Below are 21968 nucleotides of genomic sequence, written 5' to 3'. Positions count from 1 at the left end.
TATGCCAACTTTGAGATCATATCTCTTATGCAACCACCAAGACCACGCTACATTGAATTGTTAAGGATATGTCAAGTTGCTAACACACTGAACTAAGTGCTGTTTGTGTGCTTAGGGAAGTGTTTTGCCCTTCAGGACATGAAGTGTTCAGCTGTGGTCAAAGTTCTTTCAGTTTAAATCCCATAACAGCAAAGGTCTGTGACTGTGCTCACACAGAATCTATATAATATGCTTCAATATTTAGTACGTAGTATCAACAGACTCCTGCTGTAGGTTGGGCTTGAAAATGCAGAGCAGGATTTTTCCATTTGAATTAACATTCGTTACATTCAAGCCTTTGCCAAGGGAGTTCACACAGTGCTGACTGAGAACATCTGTGCCACATCAGTCCCTCTGTATTCTGCAACATGACAGAGTTTTAAATACAATGTCTCTAGCGACATTCCTGTAGTAGTGGTAAAGAGTGCAATTAAATCCCACTCAGGAAAATGAATTAATGCCTCTCCACTAAGTTCTAACTTTGTTCTGCAAGTTCTTAATTCAATCTGCTGGAAAAAAACGTATCATCCTGATATCTTTTATGCCAGTATGTCCAGCACGCATTTTGTCACTGATAAGAGTCAAATGTACAAAGGCTAGTTTTAGACTATTCCATAATGTCGAGGTTTACGCACTCACCTAATAAATAAAGGGTTTCCCATTCGAGCCTGGGAATAGACACAAATCCCTCGGAGGATTGTGCCAGGAAGGGCATCTGGTATAAATATCTGTGCCAAATCAAATATGTGCATCCAGCCACGGTGCCATCCCCTTGTAAATAAGGGAGCAGCTGAAAGAAGCTTGGTTGTAGGCTACAAATGCCTTAGCTAACAACAGTAGCTAAAGCATTGCGTGACATTTTCATAAACTGAGTGTCAGTTTAATTGAAATTGAATTAAATTGAACTTTTCAGACCTATCTTGAGTATTGTGGGGTCCCTCCAGTGGATACAGTTTTCATAGTGTGAAGTAGGGTTGCCAACCGTCCCTTAAAATACGGAATCGTCCCGTATTTCGAAACAAAAGTACACGTCCCGTATTGAGCTAATAAGGGACGCACTTTGTCCCGTAATACAGTGAGAATCAAAAGTAGTCTATAACTTTTAATGGAATTCACGCTTTGTTTGAAAACATAATTCCCAGCCCCTCTCCTGCTTTGTGACCAATGAGCTGACAGCACACTTAGGACAATTCGAGTATGACAATTCAGATTACCGCTCATCTCATTGGTCAAGGAAAGGTCGCTTACGGAGAAAATACCGGAAGACAACAGATGACCACAACAAGAAGCATGGCCAACAGGGAAACAAACGCCGACACTGCGGTGCAAGTCTCGGACGACAGTACACCTAAAGCTGGGCGAACACTGTGCGATTTTTTCAGTCACGTTATTCAGCTCCTGCTCAAACTGCACGATTGACTCGCAGGGGTTAGAAGTTCATAGGTCACGATGCAGAGTCTCACACTATACCGCCCGATGCTCTGATGCGACCTGAGTGCTCACACTGTGCCTCCATAAAATGAAGGTTATAACAGAAAATCTGTCGCTCGCTCTCTCTCTCTCCGTCTTTCACTCACACAGACACACCACCACCATCAACTTTGCTAAATTGCTAATGAAAAACATTGATCAGGCAGCTGTGATTGAGCAGCAGTGTAGATCCAACTATTTTCACGGTTGTTGTGTCGTGATAATTTCTGAGGCCACATCGAAAAGGCTCGGATGAGCTTTCCAAAGTTCTACAAGTTGTACCTCCATCGCTTGTGTCCAGATCACACGCTGCACTGCCGTGTTGCGGCGTCTTTTTCGCCGACATTTGTGTTTGCGCGTGAGCAGTGTGACAAACTGCGGTGACACCCTCCCGACCAAGCGATTGATGATCGGGAGCTGGTCGTGAGGTGTTAATCGCGTCTCGTTACCCCACGTATACTACACGATACACGACGCACGATGAAGGCCAAAATCGGGCTGATCGCCAAAACGGTCGCACGACTCAAAAATCGGCTCAAAATGGGCCAAAAATCGCACAGTGTAAGCCCAGCATTACACTCACACAGACACACACACCACCACCATCAACTTTGCTAAATTGCTAATGAAAAACATTGATCGGGCAGCTGTGACTGAGCAGCAATGTAAATCCAACTATTTTCACGGTTGTGTGCCTCCATCGCTTGTGTCCAGATCACACGCTGCACAGCCGTGCTGCTCCATCTTTTACACCAACGTTTACGTGTTTGCGCGCGAGCAGTGTGAGCGGCTGTGGTGAGACCCTCACGAGCGATTGATGATCGGGAGTTGGTCGTGAGGTGTTAATCACTTCTCGTTACCCCACGTATACTACACGATGCACGATGAAGGCCAAAATCGGTCCGATCACTCAAAAATCGGCTCAAAATGGGCCTAAAACCGCACAGTGTGAGCCCAGCATTAGAGCAGCAATGTTTGTTCAGAGAAAGGGAAAAATGGGAAAAGGAAAACACCTGGCTGGAAAAAGTTAATATGGGCATGTGCAGTGAATATCAGTGCTATGTGGCCAGAAGTGTGATAATATAATTTATTTTGTGTAATAAACAACTGTAAGGATAGACGATTACAACAAATAGATGACTAATACATAAAAGTAATACATAGATGAATAATGATGATGAGTTAAGATGCGTAATCATGGGAACAAGCGGGTTTACAAACAGGAGCAGCTGATTAGCATTAAGCCAATTGTACTAAATGCACTAAATGTGCACTGTTACAAGAATGTTTTTCTTTCTATTGTTTTCTATTATTTTAAGTTAAGCAGGACAGAGTTCTTTTAAAGAAAGATTTACTTATATTCTCAAAAGTTAAGCATGACAGGCTTCTGTTTAAGAAAGAGACCTGTTTTATCGTGTTAATGTTGTCATTTTGAGCTAAAAATAAATGGCTAAATGATCATTTGTTTCACATGTGTTCATATCACAAAGAATACACATCTACTTAAATCAAATTCAAGTCAAATGGTTAAAAAAATAATTTCACACACAAAAAAAGAGCTAGAAAATTCACCACACTGGGAAGGGTGAAGACAACTGGGTCGCCCGGCCCTGGCCACGAGGTGTCCCTTATTTATTTTTCAGGGAGTTGGCAACCCTAGTGTGAAGAGCTGTAACCTATCTCTGTGTTACTTCAACCTCTATTGATTGGTGTGCCAGAACTGAGACAAACGATCACACTCAATGGAATAGTCTATGGAAATTAGGGGGAACCTTTTGTATTAGAACCTCAAGAACATTGGATACATTTTTGATCTATTTCATTCATTCAGAGAAGGATTACAGCCTAAAATAGGGAAGCTAGCAATGGTGAGGACAAACATGGACACCATTAGAGGGGTTTTTCCTCATCGTAAGCAACCGGCATTAGTGTTTGTGTGATTACACTCATTACCACAAGGTCAAAGGTTTGGCATTGCAGCTCTGAATGAATGTTTTTAAGCTGATAATGACCATTTCATGATATGTTATTTAATGCTTAGTCATGTCACCTTTTTTAATTGCTCATTATGTGAAAGCTCTTTGGGGTCCTTTGGGGTCCTTAAGGACTAGAAAAGGGCTATACAAATGCAGGCCATTTACCTTATTTTTTTACCATTTACTGTGATCAACATGTGACTTACTGTTCAGCAGGGATGTAGCCCTCACGTATTGGAGTGCAATCCACTTCAGCCACCTTCACATTACCCTGAATCTCCCTAAAGTCCAGTCCCAGGTTCTCACCATGGATAGTCACAAGTGTGCCACCTTCCCTGGGGCCTCGCAGAGGGGTGATCTGTTGGAAATGATGATTATGAACATTATTTAGTTTCGTTTTTTTTACGCAACACAATTATTTTCCTGACAACGTAAAAATAGAAAGTGGTGGAAAGCTAATTCTCCAAGGTAATGTGCATGATAACAGCAATGAGACAACATATATAATTTAGTTAGTTTTGTTAAGTAGTAAGTTAATCCATAATTCATTGATAGTTTAATGAATTAACATAATAAATCTCTCACATGTTTCCATTAGCTTTCCATTAACTGGACAACCCTGTCCATTCTTTATCCAAATCTGTGTAATTAGGTTTAGAGGTCATTATTTTAAAAGAAAACTGTATTTGAGGCTTATCTCAAATGAACAAATAGGCATGCAAAACAATGTGAAATCTGAATGAACCAGAATATGGCACAAAAATATTCATGTTATAAATTTGTGGTTGTACAAAAAAATAATATCACAAGGGTGTTTCAAATGGTAGTCAACTCTTTAGTTTATGGCTGGTTTTCACAAGGTCCTTGGGGATAAGCGCTCAAGTTCACACATTAGGTAGCAGTCTGTAGCTTGGGGAACGGGACCGATGCAGTGATTGGTAAAGGGTCAAGACTCGGGGTCAACAACTGTCATTTCTCTATCTGGTGTACACTGAAATCTACTGTGAAGTATTTCATAAGATTAACTTATATCATGGCATCGGGTGACAACTTTGCAGTAATCACAATGTCCTTTGATTTATCAGTAACATCTCTCATTGTTGATGATGTGGTTCCAACATCCATCAACACTTTACTCACACAATTACTTTTTGGCCAGTCAGTGTACGTGTGAGTACACATCATCAGGCCCGTCCAGATGGATGGATGTGAGAGATGGACACAGAATAGTCTATGTCTATCTGTCTCTGCCAAATAAAAGTCCTCTAGGCTTCATGCTGCAGGCAGGAGCCCAGCTTTAATGGTGACTGTCATTTCTCTGTGCAGTGTAAAAGTTGGCAGCGTGAACCCCTGCGGTGTTCACAGGTAGAGTGCTGTGTGAGTGTGTTTGCCTTTATCTCATAGCTTAAAGCGTGACTTTCCGTATGTCACTACCGCAAGCACGTCAAAAGCATTTAATTTGACTATTTGAGTACTGAACTCACCAGTCAAATAACTCAGGCAAACTCAAGCCAGGTCATGCACAACACAAGTCCTGCGACTGTCATATGGGAGATATCGTTATCGTATGCTTCGGCGTCGCTGATTAATAAAGTTCCCTGCTGATATCTTAATGAAAAAACAGAGCCTTCTGGGAACAGGGCTACAATACATGCAATTAAAAAGATTGCACACAATGCCTCGTGGCTCTCAATTTATTAACAAATATGGAGCGGGAGAAGGACTTTGAGGGAAGCTGGGAAGGAAGAAGCAAAAGAAACCAAGAGAGAGAGAGAGAAGGGAGAGCGAAGAGGAGAGACGCAATGAGGCGTTGATTAGATATGTGACTTTGACAAGATAATTGACGGTTGGGTAGAGGCAAACACTTAATCACTTCTCCCTCTCTCTCTCTCCTTTTCACTTTTCATCTTTCTATGTGAGTCTCACCCTCTCATTGTTGATGGGAGATGTCATTATAATGAAGCGTATTAGAATGCATTAGGGCCTGGGTTGTCTTGGGAAAGTCCTCACTCCTCACCCACTGACAGTTTTTATGGGGGACGTGAGAAGGCTGCAATATGTCCCCGCTGCAGCCTCGGGGATGTAAGGAGAAATACAGGCCCATCTCCAAGAATAAATCCACTGCTCCGGGAGAAGACAAACATTAGAGAAGTGGAATGACAGAGTGCAAATGACTGATCCAGACTCTTTAAATAAGTGTAAGGGTGGGGGTGGGGGACAAAATGTTACCATCATGACATCACTCTTCTTAAGAGTTGATTTTGAACGAATAAAAATAATGACAGTACTCTGGGTCATCTGTGAGGGTCGAGTAATTACAATAAGCCCCTTTATTTTTCTTCTTATGACTCCCCCATGTTTGTTTCCCTCTATCTGTCTTGCTCCTTTATTTAGAAGCAATTCGGGGGAAATTAGACAATTCTGTCGTAACCCATCAGGTTAACATCTCATGAGCGAGCAGCCAGATTCCTTGTGATCAGGCAGTTACTTGAATGCCGCTACATCCAGGATGATAGAGGGTCAGATTCCATTTCCGCACCCCTCTTCCCACTCTCTGTCCGTATCAATCTCCAGGACAACAAAAGGGATTCCCCTCGTTGTCGTTTTTATCTGTTCTATGTTTCATCCACAGTCAGTCATCATCTGCCCTCAACTCTCCTCCCAGGAAAAGGATGCAGAGTGGACCTTTATATCCATCACTGGAAAAGTGGACCCAGGTAAAAGGGGGGACTCTTTTCAGTCATTCAGCCTCATGTGACTCTTTTCTGGCTCAGCCTAGCCATCCATCACTGCCTCTCCCCCTTCCCCCAAATCCACCCTCCTCTTCCTTCATCTGGCAGCTTTCCATCCATCTTTCCTTTATGTCCTATTATCCTTCATCTTGCTGACCCTTATCACTGCTGCTTTCACCCTTTTTATGTGTCTTGCACAGGTCAAGTCTATTTACCCCACATGGCGCTGGGTTAAGCAGGGATTCACCTGAACATCTGTGCAGCTGATTGATAACTAACAAGAGTGAGGATGATTTGTCTCTCTAGATCTGTATATGTGTTTGTACATTGACATTTCGAGTTAACGTTGGCAAAAAATAACTACTGTCCCCCTACGGTTTGAAGAAAAGACATCTAAAATGCTAAATTACACGACTGCTGTAATTGTAGTTCTCGTATGCCATTATCATTGAAACTTATTTTTTTTCCTGTGATGTGTTGCTGCACTACAAAAAGGTGTAAAACATATCCTTCTTCACAAATGGTGTCAGACTGAATAGCTGATAATGACTCACAGCCTCTGCCATTATGTTGAGATGATCGACTGCCACACCGTCAGTGAGGTGATGAGTATGACTATGTTCCCACGAGCGCACTATAATTAAGGTGTGTATGTATGGCCTTTCAGGCAAAAGGTTTTTACAATAATAGCTGGATTGATTGGTCCGTATATGTGCTAACGTGTAAACTGTGTGAACACATGTGGACGCTGATGCATACGTCTCACCTTGGTGATCCGTGGGTGGGTGCACTTGCTGTTGATGCCGTTGTGCTCTAGCCACGTGTTCTCATTGGCGCAGTGTTGCTTGAGGGTGCAGCGGTTCTCTCCTTTGCACCAGACGCACCCAAACAAAGGGTCCGCTTTCAGACACAGACCACAGCTTCCACGTTGGGCGTCGCATTTGTATAGATGGACTGCGCAGGCGGGAGGAGATAAGACAAAGATAGACGGGAGAAAGAAGGGAGAAAAGTGAACAAGCTTTTTACAAATGATGACTCCAAATGCAGCTAAAAATTATTCTGGGCAAAAATCAAATAAAGTAACAAAAGACTTCAAAACACAAAAGAAACTGTTTTATAGTTTACCCAAATCACTCAACATCTACATAAAGCTGTTTGAACAATGCAAAAAAATAATAAATAAACTGAATATTATGATAGACATTTGTTTACATCTTTGTCTCATTATCGCTCCATCATCATCTCTACACACTCCCTAGGCATCCCACCCTGCCTCTGAGTTTCCTACACTACTGCCGCCTGCCACTCCTCACCCACCGCACATTTAACATATCATCTCCATGGCAACAGAGCAACCATTTTCTTTTTAATTGCCATTAATTTTGTATGTGATCTGCCCATCAAAAAATAACTAAATTTTTTAAAAAGCCCTATAGGCCTCTTCCTCCACAAGCAAACAAAGGAAGGAAGAGAGTAGTGGAGGAGTCTCTAGTTCAAGGTTCTCTAACTTCTGTTGCTTCTTTGATTCTGCAGTTATGCTTAAGGATATGTTTTGTAGAGCACATTTGACTCAGACACTCATGCACACAACCAGAAACACACACAAACACTCTACAAACTTTGCCTTACAGCACAGTGTCATTTTGGCATATAATACACATTTTAACAACATGCTTCTTATGCCTGACTCCACTGCCTTTGGTTAAAATAAGCTGTTTTCCTGTCAGAGTAGTATAACCCCCAGCATGAATCACTTAAAGTGGTGGATTGTCAGTGGCCAAACTGAATCAAGCTCAGCAGCTGAATCCTGAATTCTTAAAAACCCAGTGCTGATATACCATGAAAGGATGAAAGGTTGGACATAAAAAAACTAAGAAAGGTTGAAATAATAATAATAATAATAGAGAAATGTAATGTACTCCCCTGTTCTCTACATATAGAGAAAGAAATAATAAATGTAATTTCTTTACTAGGGCTTAGTAGTTAGTGTTATATCAGACAGGCCCTAAAAGCAAGTTCAGTTACAGTCATAGTAAAACAGCTGAGCTCAGTGCTTCACACCAGCTGATGGCTTCACCTGATACCAATTTAAACATCTAGTTGGTGATTTTTAAGCTGCTTTAACCCACCCACGGTTACTGACCATCTGCAAGCCACTTTGCAACATGCCTTATAGCATCTCTCATGCTGTTTCTAACTTAATGCCACATTTTTTGTCATTGATGTTTTCTCATTTGTTTTGTATATGATGCAAAGGTTTTTTTGCATTTGCTCTTCCAATTTCTGGGACAGAGAACAGAGCCATACCACAAAATAAGAATGACTACAGATAGAAATACTCTCTTTTATGCCTATAGTGGTCCTGGCTGAAGTGAAATTTATGTCAGTGCGCTTTACTGAATGAATAAAATAAAGGAGAGAGGCAGTGGAGACGGAGACTGAAAGATTGCCAAACTCATAGAGAGGTGTCAAAATAATAGAAACAGCAGAATTGGGGGACATTATGTTTGAACGGTAGTGAGAAAACTAAATTTAGAGAGTTTGAAAAAAGACAAAAAGACAACAGTGATGTGCTGGACAGGCAGACGGGGAGACAAAACGAAAGCGTATGAGAGGATGTGGTAAAGTTAACCACTACATGGCAACATCAGGGAATGGATGCTGCACCTCAGCACACCACCCGCCTGTTGCCATGGAGATGGGCTCCAAGGGCAACAATGGGGAAGCAGCAGCTTTGGAGTGTGTCTATGTGTGCATGCACATGTGTGTTTAAGTGAGTTTGTAAGAGACTGTGAACTCAATATGTTCTTCTATGATACTACGAGAAATATGGAAAGAGCTGATATGCGTGTGCGTGTGTCCGTGTGTGGATGTGCATGTATGCACATGTGTGTGCCTGTGCCTACACAGATGCTCATGCATCTGTGCATGCTTACCTTTGTTGTGGGCGGGGTTGTCGATGCTGAAATCTCCGTTCCAGATGACGGTCAGCTCCACGGGAAGACTGCTCATCTCCATCCCATCATAGAAATACTATCACCATAGCAACCAGAGAGGGAAGGAAGAGACATGGGAAAAGCAAATGAGAGATACAAAGTCTTAACTGTTTCTCTCTAAGTTTGAAAAAGCCTGTGGTATCAAAATACTTTTTTGAAAATGCAAAAATCCATCCTCAACAAGTTGCTGTACACATGTGCACACGCGCGCACAGTGAAAATACACACACAAACTCAAACACACATGCTTTAAACTCACAAACGCACACTATACACACCAGCGAGCATTGAGAGATTATTTTTCATTTGGTTCTGTAACACTAGCAGAATGGAGGGTTGGTGCAGGAATCATCATTTTCTGCTAAATTACAGTTTCCCTCCTTCACAGCTCAATCAAAGTACAATATTTGGAATGTGCAGTGATTATGCGCACAAATCCCACAGTCATCTTTACTGACATACACACTTCGAGTGATGAAGATAGACAGGAAGATGGGATGTTATTGTATCAACAGACAATTAGCATCAAGACCAGCATAAAGCCTTTTTCATGCTCATCCTTCGTTCTTGTCAATGCATTATTCAGTCAGTGAATGGAGAATCATTGCAGCTAGAGACAAAGTTAGGCACTTATCTCATCTACCACCTGTCTAGCTGGAAGACCAAAAATCCCTCAGCTGGAATCAGTGTGTGCATGTGGCTGTATGTGAAGGAGAGAGATTGCAAAAACATCTTTTATAGGTAATCTAACTTTTATAGAAAAAGTTTGCAGACATGGGCCATCTGTACAAAGATAGGTGTAGGTGGGTGGTGGTCAAGGATAATATGTCACACAAGCTGCGACACTGAAAACACACAGACACCCACAGACAGACTCTTCTCACCGATGTGTTTTGACACTGCACCGAGGAGCTGTTGAAGCGCAGGGCAGGAACCCGGTGCTCGTTTCCTTGGATGGTGAGCAAACACTCGTAACCCCTCTGTCCAGACTGTGGCTGAGGAAGGTTTTTAGCCCGTAGGGTGATGGGCTTCACCACATTGACAGGCACCAGTATCCTTTCTGCAGGCAGCAACTGGGGACACCCCTGGAGGCAAAGCAGCAGAGAAACAAGAAAGGTGGTCAGTGGGTCTAATGCCAAATTGCAAATAAAACCTCATTACTCAAAGAGATCCAACAGTGTCGCTGTTGAGCTTTTGCTTAAGTAAGCCTTTTGTATATTTTGATTCAAATGCATTCTCCACTTCACTGTTGTTAGAAGTGCAGTTGATTTCTGCAGTGTAAGCACTGTCTTAAAGTGACTTGCACTTCATTTAATCCACAGACCATATGAAAGATGAATGAAAGCTTTTTAAAAACATGGATTCACAAGTAAGAGAAACACGCCTGCTAATTAATAACCAGTAAAATCCTAAAATATCTGTCAGCAAAACTGAAAGAGAAGGATATCTCTTTTGTCAAATTATCCCATTAAACATTCTTCAAAAAGGAACCGAGACCATAAACACAGTGCACAGGTCCATCAACTTCAATTAGCAAACACCAACAAGTTATAGCTGGCTGTGTTGAGACACCTGCCAATCAAAATCCCTCAACTCCCATATCTGGATGAAAAGTGCAAATGCATAGGCTAGCTACCCACAGAGACCAAAATAGTTTTTTGGTCTCTGTTTTAATGTAACTTTTGTAAAGGTTTTGGAGTGAAAGTCGTTTTTTTTTGTCCTTTTGGTTCTCTTGATATTCCCAGTAAGATGTGTCACTCTTTCCCATCATTGGGGTCAAATGCAGCACTGATCTCCTGCGAGGCTAGCCCAGTCTTGCTTATAGGACTGTTTTTTGCAAAAAAAAGTTCATACCTATGCTGTTTTTCATGATGTGAATAAAAAGAAAACAATTTAAATCGGTTTAATTTTTTTATTAGGCAGTAAGGAAAGTTGCTGCTTGCATCAGGGCATTTCCTAAAATCTGACTAACACACAATGAGCTGCAAATTCACAGAGACATTCACACTTATCATTTATCTCACTAGATAGCATACCACCTAACAGTACTTCACAAACATTAGTTTAATTTAATGACACTTCAGTATATTTTCAGTGTTTAGTGCTTTTATTTGTTCGATTTTCTGTTGAGTAGAGGTCAGCTGTGTTTCCTACAGGCCCGTGGCCTGCTCACATTCAACGAGTGAAGGTCAATAGGTACTCTAATGTCATTACCCACAGGAGAGGAGCATTAATGATATAACAAAAAGGTACTTATTCTGATAGACTATGAGCTCTGAGTTTGAATTTGTGCATTTCCTTTTCAAAATCTAGGGTCTGCTGTGGAAAATTTGTGATTTTTTTCTGTGATACTTGTGCCCATGTTAGGTGAAAAAAAATAACAGAGAAAGGGGAAGACCAAGACAGAGGTAAAAGTCACTTAGCAATTGGAGGTCTAAAATTAACAGCCAATCAATTCAGGTGTGACTAGCGGGTTAAATATAGAGCACCTATGACTCGCCTGAAGGATGAAGAGGAGAAAAAGAGAACAGGTGAGGAGAGGGGAAGGGGTGGACAGAAAAGGAAAGGCAAAGACCACAGAGGATAACTGAAACAAAAAGCATTATCAGGAGAACAGGAAAGTGACTGACAACCAGAAGTTAAAGGTAAAATGGGTGGTAAAGCAGGGTAAAGAGAGAAAATGAAGAACAGCGCTTCCCTAAGTACTATTTTCTCTGAAGGGTAGTTGAAATAGAGAGAAAGAGATGGCAAAATTGGTCAAATGAAGGAGAAGAACAACAACAAAAGAACACAGCAATGGGGGGAAAAAACACCGTTAAGTGTATGTGACAGGACGGGCTTTAGCATGTCAAAGAAGGAGAAGAAAAGACGGTAAAAAGAGGGAGAGCAGATAAGGTGAGCCCCCACGCGGATGGAGCTGGGGGGAGTGAAGCATAGCGCACGTTGAACCGGGTGATAACACTTGTTTGAAGTTCATTAACAGCCACTTGATTGGGTTAGGCTAAGTGAGTGACTGACTGGATAGCTGTGTGGTGAGAGAGGGGAACGCTCTGTGACACTATTCACAAAGTCATTATAGATAAATGACACACAGGGTGAGGGAGTTCAGCAGTGAAGGAGAGGAAGGAAGTTGCGGTGCATGCGTGTTTGCTCTTCCAAATCTCATTTTCCTAAGAACGAAGGGTCATATTTGGTGAATGAAAATGAGTGGGAGAGCAAAGAGAGATGCAATCCATTTTTAATCATGTCTCTTCCAGTTAATACACTTGAACAATGGGGGACAATGAATTTGATCTGGTTTGTGGAAATGAAGGCATGGAAAGCACCCGAGTATGACTTAACACAGGGACTTATGCTGAATTTTCAAGACACAGATGAACACTGATAGCCGCATATGATGACGAGGAGACAGGATTTCACACACGCAAACATCACAGGAAATAGATGCATGCATGCAAGCGCAGTTAAATTGCACCGTGGTGTTTGAGATGAGCAAAATTCCCCTTCTTTTGCACATGCGTGTAGACTAAGGTTAACAGAAATTTTACTGTATGTACAAAAACAAAATCACATTACAGTATAAAATGAATGTCATCAACTAAAAATGTTATGGACTGAACTAGTTTTCCACTTTAGTAGAATGGTTAAATTGCATTTTGATCAAAAATATGCATTGCTGCTGAAAAGACTGAAAAACTTTAATGTCTTTGCCAGACATTAAAACATTGTTGAAATCTGGATAAAACATTAAAGGTGAAAATCTATCCTTTCAGATTGATGAAAAGATTAGAAGAAAATGTCTCTTTACATTAAAAGTTGGTTGAAAAGGACTTGCTTCTGCAAAATCATTACATAATCAGCAGATTCAAACCTGTACTGTGAGCCTTGGTCTAGAGGCTCATGCATACAAGCTCACCGCACTGCACTATATGATGAAAAGTTGACCAACCACTCTTTCACACAGGTATCCAGGCCACTAAAGGTTCTTATCCATATCAGATATTATGATATCATAATTGCCTTAAAGTCAATGAGCCAAAATAACCGAGTATAGGACATATAAGTGTATTTATACACATATAACACTTGAAGACGCACTTTATTTTCATTTTGTGAAAACAAAATCAAATTAATTTCCTCAAAAGTTGAATATTATGATACAGATGATACACCGTGATGTCATTACACTGTCTGGCAACCAGCTAACAACAGCCTAATATGAAATTTATAGTAGTATAGCAGAATAGGACCCGAGCATAGCAGAGAACTCATAAAAAATTGACTAATTGCTATATTTCATTACATTTTCTCAATGCGATGAAGTATAGTACATCTGTTTGCCAACAGCACAGACTGGAGGTTGTGTGACTCTCAAACAAATGTAGATTTTTTTCCTTTTTTTAAAGTGACATAATGGAAATGGTGGAAAAAGAAGAAAATAGTCTCTGTGGAGGTTGAAATCTTTCGAAGTTGACTTTCCACATTACAATACAGGGAGTGCAGAATTATTAGGCAAATGAGTATTTTGTCCACATCATCCTCTTCATGCATGTTGTCTTACTCCAAGCTGTATAGGCTCAAAAGCCTACTACCAATTAAGCATATTAGGTGATGTGCATCTCTGTAATGAGAAGGGGTGTGGTCTAATGACATCAACAGCCTATATCAGGTTTGCATAATTATTAGGCAACGTCCTTTCCTTTGGCAAAATGGGTCAAAAGAAGGACTTGACAGGCTCAGAAAAGTCAAAAATAGTGAGATATCTTGCAGAGGGATGCAGCAGTCTCAAAATTGCAAAGCTTCTGAAGCGTGATCATCGAACAATCAAGCGTTTCATTCAAAATAGTCAACAGGGTTGCAAGAAACGTGTGGAAAAACCAAGGCGCCAAATAACTGCCCATGAACTGAGAAAAGTCAAGCGTGCAGCTGCCAAGATGCCACTTGCCACCAGTTTGTCCATATTTCAGAGCTGCAACATCACTGGAGTGCCCAAAAGCACAAGGTGTGCAATACTCAGAGACATGGCCAAGGTAAGAAAGGCTGAAAGACGACCACCACTGAACAAGACGCACAAGCTGAAACGTCAAGACTGGGCCAAGAAATATCTCAAGACTGATTTTTCTAAGGTTTTATGGACTGATGAAATGAGAGTGAGTCTTGATGGGCCAGATGGATGGGCCCGTGGCTGGATTGGTAAAGGGCAGAGAGCTCCAGTCCGACTCAGACGCCAGCAAGGTGGAGGTGGAGTACTGGTTTGGGCTGGTATCATCAAAGATGAGCTTGTGGGGCCTTTTCGGGTTGAGGATGGAGTCAAGCTCAACTCCCAGTCCTACTGCCAGTTTCTGGAAGACACCTTCTTCAAGCAGTGGTACAGGAAGAAGTCTGCATCCTTCAAGAAAAACATGATTTTCATGCAGGACAATGCTCCATCACACGCGTCCAAGTACTCCACATTGCTGCACGCAATGTTTTTTTTTTGTTTTTTTTTTGTTTTTTTTTCCTAAATGACATCAGAAACAGCAGTATGCGACATTACGTGATGGCAGAGCTTCAGTTCATCCTTTGTCATTTTTTTTTTTTTTTTTTTTTTTTTTTTAATAAATAGGACAGGGGGAATGAATGAGAGAGAGAGGGGGAGAGAAAGAAAGAAAACCAAAGGGGAGAAGAGACGGTGAGAAGGGGGGGGAAGAGAGAGAAAAAAAAAAAAACTCCTGGGTCACCTGTATGGAGAAAAAAAAAAAAAAACAAACAAACAAACAAACAAAAACAAACAGAGGAGACAGCAAACAACAAAGAGCAACATAATAATAGAGAAAACAAAGCACCATCACAATAAACTAGCTAGTCATAGATATCAGTATTTACTAAGTAATAAACGATATTGTGCAGCACGCAAGATAGACAGCGCACAGTGTGCTTTGAGGCAGCAGCCAAGAAAGCTTTAGTCCGCGTCTGTGAATACCCATGTGTGCATACCTGTGTGGATCAGCATGCTTGCATTCCAAAGGTTTCTCCATGTAATGATCTGCTAGGGAGTGTGGGGGGGCCACAGCCCCGTCCTCCAGGGTGTGAAGCGGGTATGGAGGAGATCAAAACTCCAGACATCCAGAGGCCCCCAGAACACAAGAGACCATGGAAGACCAACAGAGGGGCAGCCGCGCCACTGTCCCAGTAAGAGCTGAGGAGAGTCCCAGATGAGGGCTCGCCCAGCAGCCGCGGAGCAGAAGTCAGGGGGAGTTGCAGTGACGCGCCCGTGAGCTCCGCCGGCCCCCAGCTGCGCCTGAGTGACCGAGCCCTAGGCCGAGAGGCCGGGGGCACCCCACCTCCAAAGGGGCCCGAGCGAGCCCCAGGCCCCAGGCCCCGACAAGCGGCCGCCAAGGAGTGAGCAATGTTGATGGTGAACAGATCAAAACACTGACAGAATCCATGGATGGCAGGCTTTTGAGTGTCCTTGCAAAGAAAGGTGGCTTTTTTTGTCGCTGATTTGTTATTGTTTTGTTTTTGAATGTCAGAAACGTATATTTGTGAATGTGGAGATGTTATATTGGTTTCACTGGTAAAAATAAATAATTGAAATGGGTATATATTTGTTTTTTGTTAAGTTGCCTAATAATTATGCACAGTAATAGTCACCTGCACACACAGATATCCCCCTAAAATAGCTAAAACTAAAAACAAACTAAAAACTACCACCACAAACATTCAGCTTTGATATTAATGAGTTTTTTGGGTTCATTGAGAACATGGTTGTTGTTCAATAATAAAATTATTCCTCAAAAATACAACTTGCCTAATAATTCTGCACTCCCTGTATAACCTCACAACCAAGCCCTGTATTCTTTGAGAGATTTGTGAGGTATCATTCATCGTGTATGTTGAAGTCAAAAAAACCTCCCTAACCACCTTTAAATAAACATCATATTTTGTGACAGAAGAGATAAACATGAAAAAGGAGAAATACATAAATCTCGCTTAAATACCGATTATAAATGCACCATGCGGAAGTGAAATTACAACCGAGGCAGTGTGTATAATGGTGGTAGTCTGTGTTTTTTGCTACTTAGCTCAAATTTTTCATATTTGTATGTACACATACACACTCAGACACACTTGTATAACAGTACGATCACTGCCAGCTCTTCCTGAGGCCAAGTGGGCTTTTATTGGTTTGGACAAACACATGCATATCCCCTAGCTGGCTAGAGATGCTCATGCTGCTGGCAGTGATGCTTGCTGTTGCTGTTGAGATTTATGTCAGTGTTAGGTAGGTTTAATGTCTGTGTATTTATTGTTTCCTTGTCTAGCTCAATGACTGAGGTGCACCAAATAGCAGGGGAGGAAATGCAGATTCACAGACAAATACATTCATACATATAAACACATACAAATCATAAATGGCAGACAATGACAGAAAACTTTGCACTCTTTCAAAGCCGTACCTATAAGTGGGGTTCGAATTACAGGTTCCATGAAAGAAGAAAGGAAATCAGTAGTTATTTTACTCAGATTCCCACTGCAATCCAATAAATCAGGGGTTAAATTAATTTGTGGCGCTCGCATAATTTACAAATTACACTAACTAAATGCAAAGGAAGCTTTTCCAGTGGCTCAGAATAATTATTTCCAGTTTTCTAGTTCCCCGTGAAAACTACTGACAGCATGTTAAATGGATTATTTAGAACAACAGGAAAACAATTTCTGGAAAGAGATGTTGCTGTTGTTTTTCCTAAATTTAATTACGTGAACATATTGTGTATTTGTGGGGATCTTAAAATCCAGGACATATTTCACTGAAAATATCTGCATGTGTAGAGACAAGTAGAAGTTTTTGGAGGGCTTTTTTTTTTTTTTTTTTTTTTTTAAAGGGGGAATATTAAAGTGGGAGAGATGGGAACTACAAACTACACTTTGATGTGGATTGAACTAGCTGCTTAACTGTATGTGTTTTACTTTATGTGTCTGTCGGTGCGCGTGTGGTGCCGGGAGCTTCACTGACACTCTTCCAGTCATGTAATCAAACACTTGCAGTAAATCACTAAGGAGAGTATCTGTCAATAGCATGACTCATCATAACAACATAATAAGCTAAGACGTTTGAAAAAAGTCGGCGCCTCTCCCCACAAATATGTAATAACTCTTCATTCTTCCCGTCTCCATCGCCGCCTCGATGTTTTCTTTAACCTCACCTCTGATTCTCAGTAATGCTTTTTCCCTCCTTCATTTCTATCTCTCTAAACGCATCCTGTGCTGTTTGATCTATCTCACTGACCCTTCTCATTTCTCTTATCAACTCTCTCGCTGATTGCCCTCCCTCTTTTCTGACTCCTTTTCTTCTTTGGGACCTACTTAGATCTGATAATTAGAGCCTCGTGGGAGGTGTGGATGGGTGGAGATAGGGAAAGTGACAGAGAGTAGGAAGCAGAATGGGAGCTGTGAATGTAAAAGCCCTTGGCATAGTTTGAAGCTAAGGAGGGAGGGAGACTGAGAGAGAGACAGAAAGAGAGAGAGACAGACATAATTATAGAAGTGCAAGGTGTGAAGATGAAGAGGATCTTAAGTTTTTATACATGCGCACACACACTTAGTGGTTACCAAGAGCTCCCCTTAACAAGCCTCTGTTTTATCATATCCAACAGAGCCTCGGGCAAAGACACTCTCCACGTTCTCTGCTCTTCACTCGTTTCTCATCCCTGTTTTTATCCCACCATCCATTCCTTCATTGCCTTAAAGTTTTCCCAAATAACTGGTTCCTTTTTTCCCCTACTATATCTGTTATTTTTTCCTCCTCTCTGCATTTGCATCCATTTGTTTTTAAGAACTGTTAGGATTTATTAAAATGTGTTTTTTCATCATTTTCCAGGTTATGAAAACATTCAACTCAATAAACCAAATGTTCATATTTCAGAATACAGAAGCAGCACTGAAGCACATCCCACAGAGGAATAAAAAACAAGTAATCAGGGCTTCATCCAAACCACTTTGTTTCATCATTAACAACAAAAAACTAAAGTTAGTTAAGTTATAATGTTGATTGTAAAAAACAACAATGAAAATAAGGTAAAGTACGTACATGTACAACTATGGTAGGAAGACTAACTTCATCTGTCAGCCCAGATCTTAAAACACATTGTTGGTAATCATTTCTCTGTTTGCCATTTCCGAATAAATTTCCCTAACTTCAGGGGTTTGTTTAAAGCCTCTATGATCATCTGACTGCTTCTGTTTCTTGTTATTGTGCCTTTTTTATTCCCGTATTTTTCAGATCTTACCTCTTTAAACTTTCACTTTCAGCGCCTTTCTGTAATTTTCTTTTCAACTTTGTTTCATTTGCTTTCATTCTCGATTTTCGCATATCCATTTTTCCTCTTTTCTCTGCAAATGCTCAAACTGGTCCTCAACAGTCAGTGCGTGTGCATGGCATTGATTTGTCCATGAATTGAACCAAAGCACCTCGCGCTACCATTTCTGTCTAATATTGGCAACTAATAGCTATTACAATTGGCATTTAGGTTCTTTAATAACATTATCCTGATCACTTGATCAATAATTTCCTAGTAAATAAAGTCTACGGCATTGATCACGCAGTCAAGAAGCAAATAATCAAACAACAACAAAGGACAAGGATGCTTTATGTGCCAGGAGATAGTGATACATCTTTGGTAACATTAATATTTGTGTGTTTTTTGCATCTTCCTACCAACTGAATATATTAGGGTAAGGCTTGGCAGAGACTCAGGATATGAACATGCTGTGTTATAGACGGAGGAAGAAGAGGGGGAAATATCCCCCTGTGGTTTTCATCAGACAAAGAGAACAGGAAGTGTCCCCAGTTTCATCAGTGTCTTTAGGTGAGACCATGTGTGAATTAGGGAGGAGAGATGAAACAGAGCTAAATATGTAGGAAAACAAATATTGTTCACTGGGTAAACACAACCTATTCACGTCAATGCTGCAGAGGTTGGAAATGACTGTTGGCTCTTTCTACAGTGAAACTGAATGAAGCTGCAAGCACGTCCTTTGTCACTGAGACTCATCAGAATGATGGCTAAGTCCTTGACATGTGTGGAGGGTAAACAGGGACACGCCCTTAGTTAATGTGCCAACAGGCAAATGTCTGATCCGTGTGCCCATATCATTGCTGGCATGAATAAAAAGGCATTCACCGTACACCCAGGCTGGGCTTTAACGCTGTCCTCCGATGCATACTAACAACAAGCTCAACCAGTAGGGAGATTTGCCTGGCTCGATCATTAGCATAGAGTTAGGGGATTATTCAGATCACTTCCTGAAATCCCCTAATTGTAATAGTACACAAAAATTCATGTGCTGCAGTAAGAGGCCATCCCGTTTCAGAGCAAAGTTGACTTGATGCCTTTTGTGAAATCTGAAAAATCTTCTATGGCTGTATGTGAGTGTGCATGCTATCAAGCTTGTAGAACTGTGTGTCTGTTAATTCAAAAAGCCCACCAAAAGGCCAGCAGAAAAAAAACATGACCCTGGATTTGAGGGGTTAATTAAAAGCAAATTAAAAGTCATTAAGCCTGCAAAACACCTGTCTTTTTTGAAACAACATGTCAAAAAAAAGGATGTCATTAATGTGCTAATACCAAAATCCGCCTTGCTTTATTTATGGTTTTCTTTTAGTCAGCAACACAATAGGAGAGGATTCACGCGTTATTATCCAGAGTCAATATTGACCACCGGCGCCTGAGCTAATTGGAAAAGTAAACCTGCAAAGACTCACGCTTGGGCCTAACTAAGCAGAAGGTTCAAAAGGATAATGGAAACGGCGGAAAAAGAAAATAATATCGTCTGAGCAGGTTGAATGGCTCGGGGGAAACACGGGTGGAATAACACAATCGAGAGCAGACTGCTCATCAAAGGAGACAATCTGGCTAAGCTTGTCCCTGCCCGTCGTGCGGCGTCTGCCAACCTAGACATGAGCACTAGTGATCTTCATCATAGCTCACCTCAGGCTAAGATTAACAGGCCACTCACTCCCTGTAAAACCCTCCCCCTGAAAGCCACTGCGAATTGTCAGCAAACAGACAGGCCAAAGACAGCCACACACTGTATATACACATAAAAATACAGAGAAATGCAGATACCCGTGGAATAATGTACCCACAGGCCCAAATCACGGGGACATCCCCTAAATTTCCTTTACCTCGCCGCTTTGCCCTAAAGGCTACTACTGCTGCAGCCACTCTAAATCAGCATGAAGCCTCTCTCTCACAGGATCGGGAGTGGCTGCTTTGGGGGCATTCACTGAATGTACCCCATCCAGTGAGTGGCTTGTCCTCTGCAGCAGAGCAGCCTAATTACAGTGGGTTCTGTTTCGAAGGGAATAGAACTGGCTGCCAATACTATTGATAATTCACACAGACTAAGCTGTCACAGGGAATAGGGTTGGGCAAGTGGAAATGACTCAGTTTTATTAGCTTCCACTGCCCTTTGATGTGCAGTCAAGAGTGAGACATGCCAAGAGGCTCATGCCAGATGGAAGCACTACAGCTGAAAGGTGTCTCAGTCCTTTTAACATAACTCTTTTTGCATGTAAAACCTCCACCGATGGCTATTAGTCTCACATAGCCAAACATTTCCCCTCAATTTATTTCACCATGTTTTATAACTTAGCTGGCTCAATACCCAGAGGCTGGACTGAAGCTGGGCAGCAGTAAAATCTGAGGATTTGTGGACAATGTCTTAACGGGATGTAATTTGACAGTCTTTAGATCTATAGACAGAAGTGATGCTAGAAAACATGGTCCCCCTTGAGAGCTGCTTAAACAACAATTCTGACAGCACATCTTTACAATCCCGCCTAGCACCGGCATCGTCTACCTTCTGGGTGCTACAATGTGTTTCAATACCTGTACAGGTTGAAAATAAAAACAAAAACCAATGCAAACTTTTAATCTCATGCTCGGTTTGGGACTCACCTCAGGCTTCTTCACTCGACCCTCCTGGAAGGAACATGTGCGAGGGTCATGGGTACAGTCATGTCTGTATTTACACCAGTGGCACTGGTAGGGACTACTCACACATGACAGACACCTACAAGGAGAGCATAGTTTTGAATTAGGACTAAGCAGCACCAAATGCACTGAAGTACAAAAGCTCAATGTAACAACTTCTGTGCACAAATGGATTCTGCACATAGTTTGTGGCAGCTTTTCAACAATATAGAGGAATTAGATTTGCAACAAAGTATCTGTTTTAAATGTACTGGACCTCACAGAGCACTCAAAGCACTTTAGACAACATATCTCATTCACGTTGTCTACGTATATACACTTTCTACCAAACATTCCCACTACAATGAATGCATTGGGAGTAACCTGTGGTTATTGCCCAAAGATATTTTGGCACCCAGACTGGGGCAGCCAAGGATTGAACCATGAACCTTTCAGTAAGAAGACGACTTGCTCTACTTCCTGAGCCAGAGCCACCCCAAAGGTCAAGGAAGCAAGACACAAACTAATTGCAAGTGCTGCATGCCTCGACTCTTTAGTTCGGCCCCCCAGATATTAATACAACATAACTTTGGCATTGTTTTATACACTCACTGAAGTGCAATTAGAAACTAATAGTAGACATAAACTTACGATTTGTGCACACTGCAATTGTAGAAAACAAAACTTGTATTTGCAAATGCCAGGCCGGTCTCTTTGGACTTGAGATAGAGCTGCACGATCTGGTGGTCACCTAGAGAAAACAGATTAAAGTCAAAATTAACGGTTTGATACACAGAG

General features: G+C 41.4%; 1 protein-coding gene across 3 annotated transcripts in view; it reads right to left on the bottom strand.

The window, feature by feature from the left end:
• plxna4 (plexin A4) overlaps nt 1-21968 on the bottom strand; it is a 244758-nt gene that overhangs the window by 50124 nt on the left and 172666 nt on the right. For all 3 annotated transcript variants that reach the window (XM_076875467.1, XM_004548251.3, XM_004548250.3), the window contains exons 8-13: nt 21822-21921; nt 21156-21270; nt 10098-10298; nt 9154-9250; nt 6984-7171; nt 3692-3843 (exon numbers count right to left, since the gene is read on the bottom strand). In XM_076875467.1, the coding sequence (XP_076731582.1) occupies nt 3692-3843; nt 6984-7171; nt 9154-9250; nt 10098-10298; nt 21156-21270; nt 21822-21921 (853 nt within the window). The remainder of the gene's footprint in view (nt 1-3691; nt 3844-6983; nt 7172-9153; nt 9251-10097; nt 10299-21155; nt 21271-21821; nt 21922-21968) is intronic.

This window comes from Maylandia zebra, linkage group LG17, assembly GCF_041146795.1.
Source record: "Maylandia zebra isolate NMK-2024a linkage group LG17, Mzebra_GT3a, whole genome shotgun sequence".
NCBI lineage: Eukaryota > Metazoa > Chordata > Actinopteri > Cichliformes > Cichlidae > Maylandia > Maylandia zebra.
Note: the sequence above shows the minus strand (reverse complement) of the source record. Positions and strands in the feature narration are given on the sequence as shown.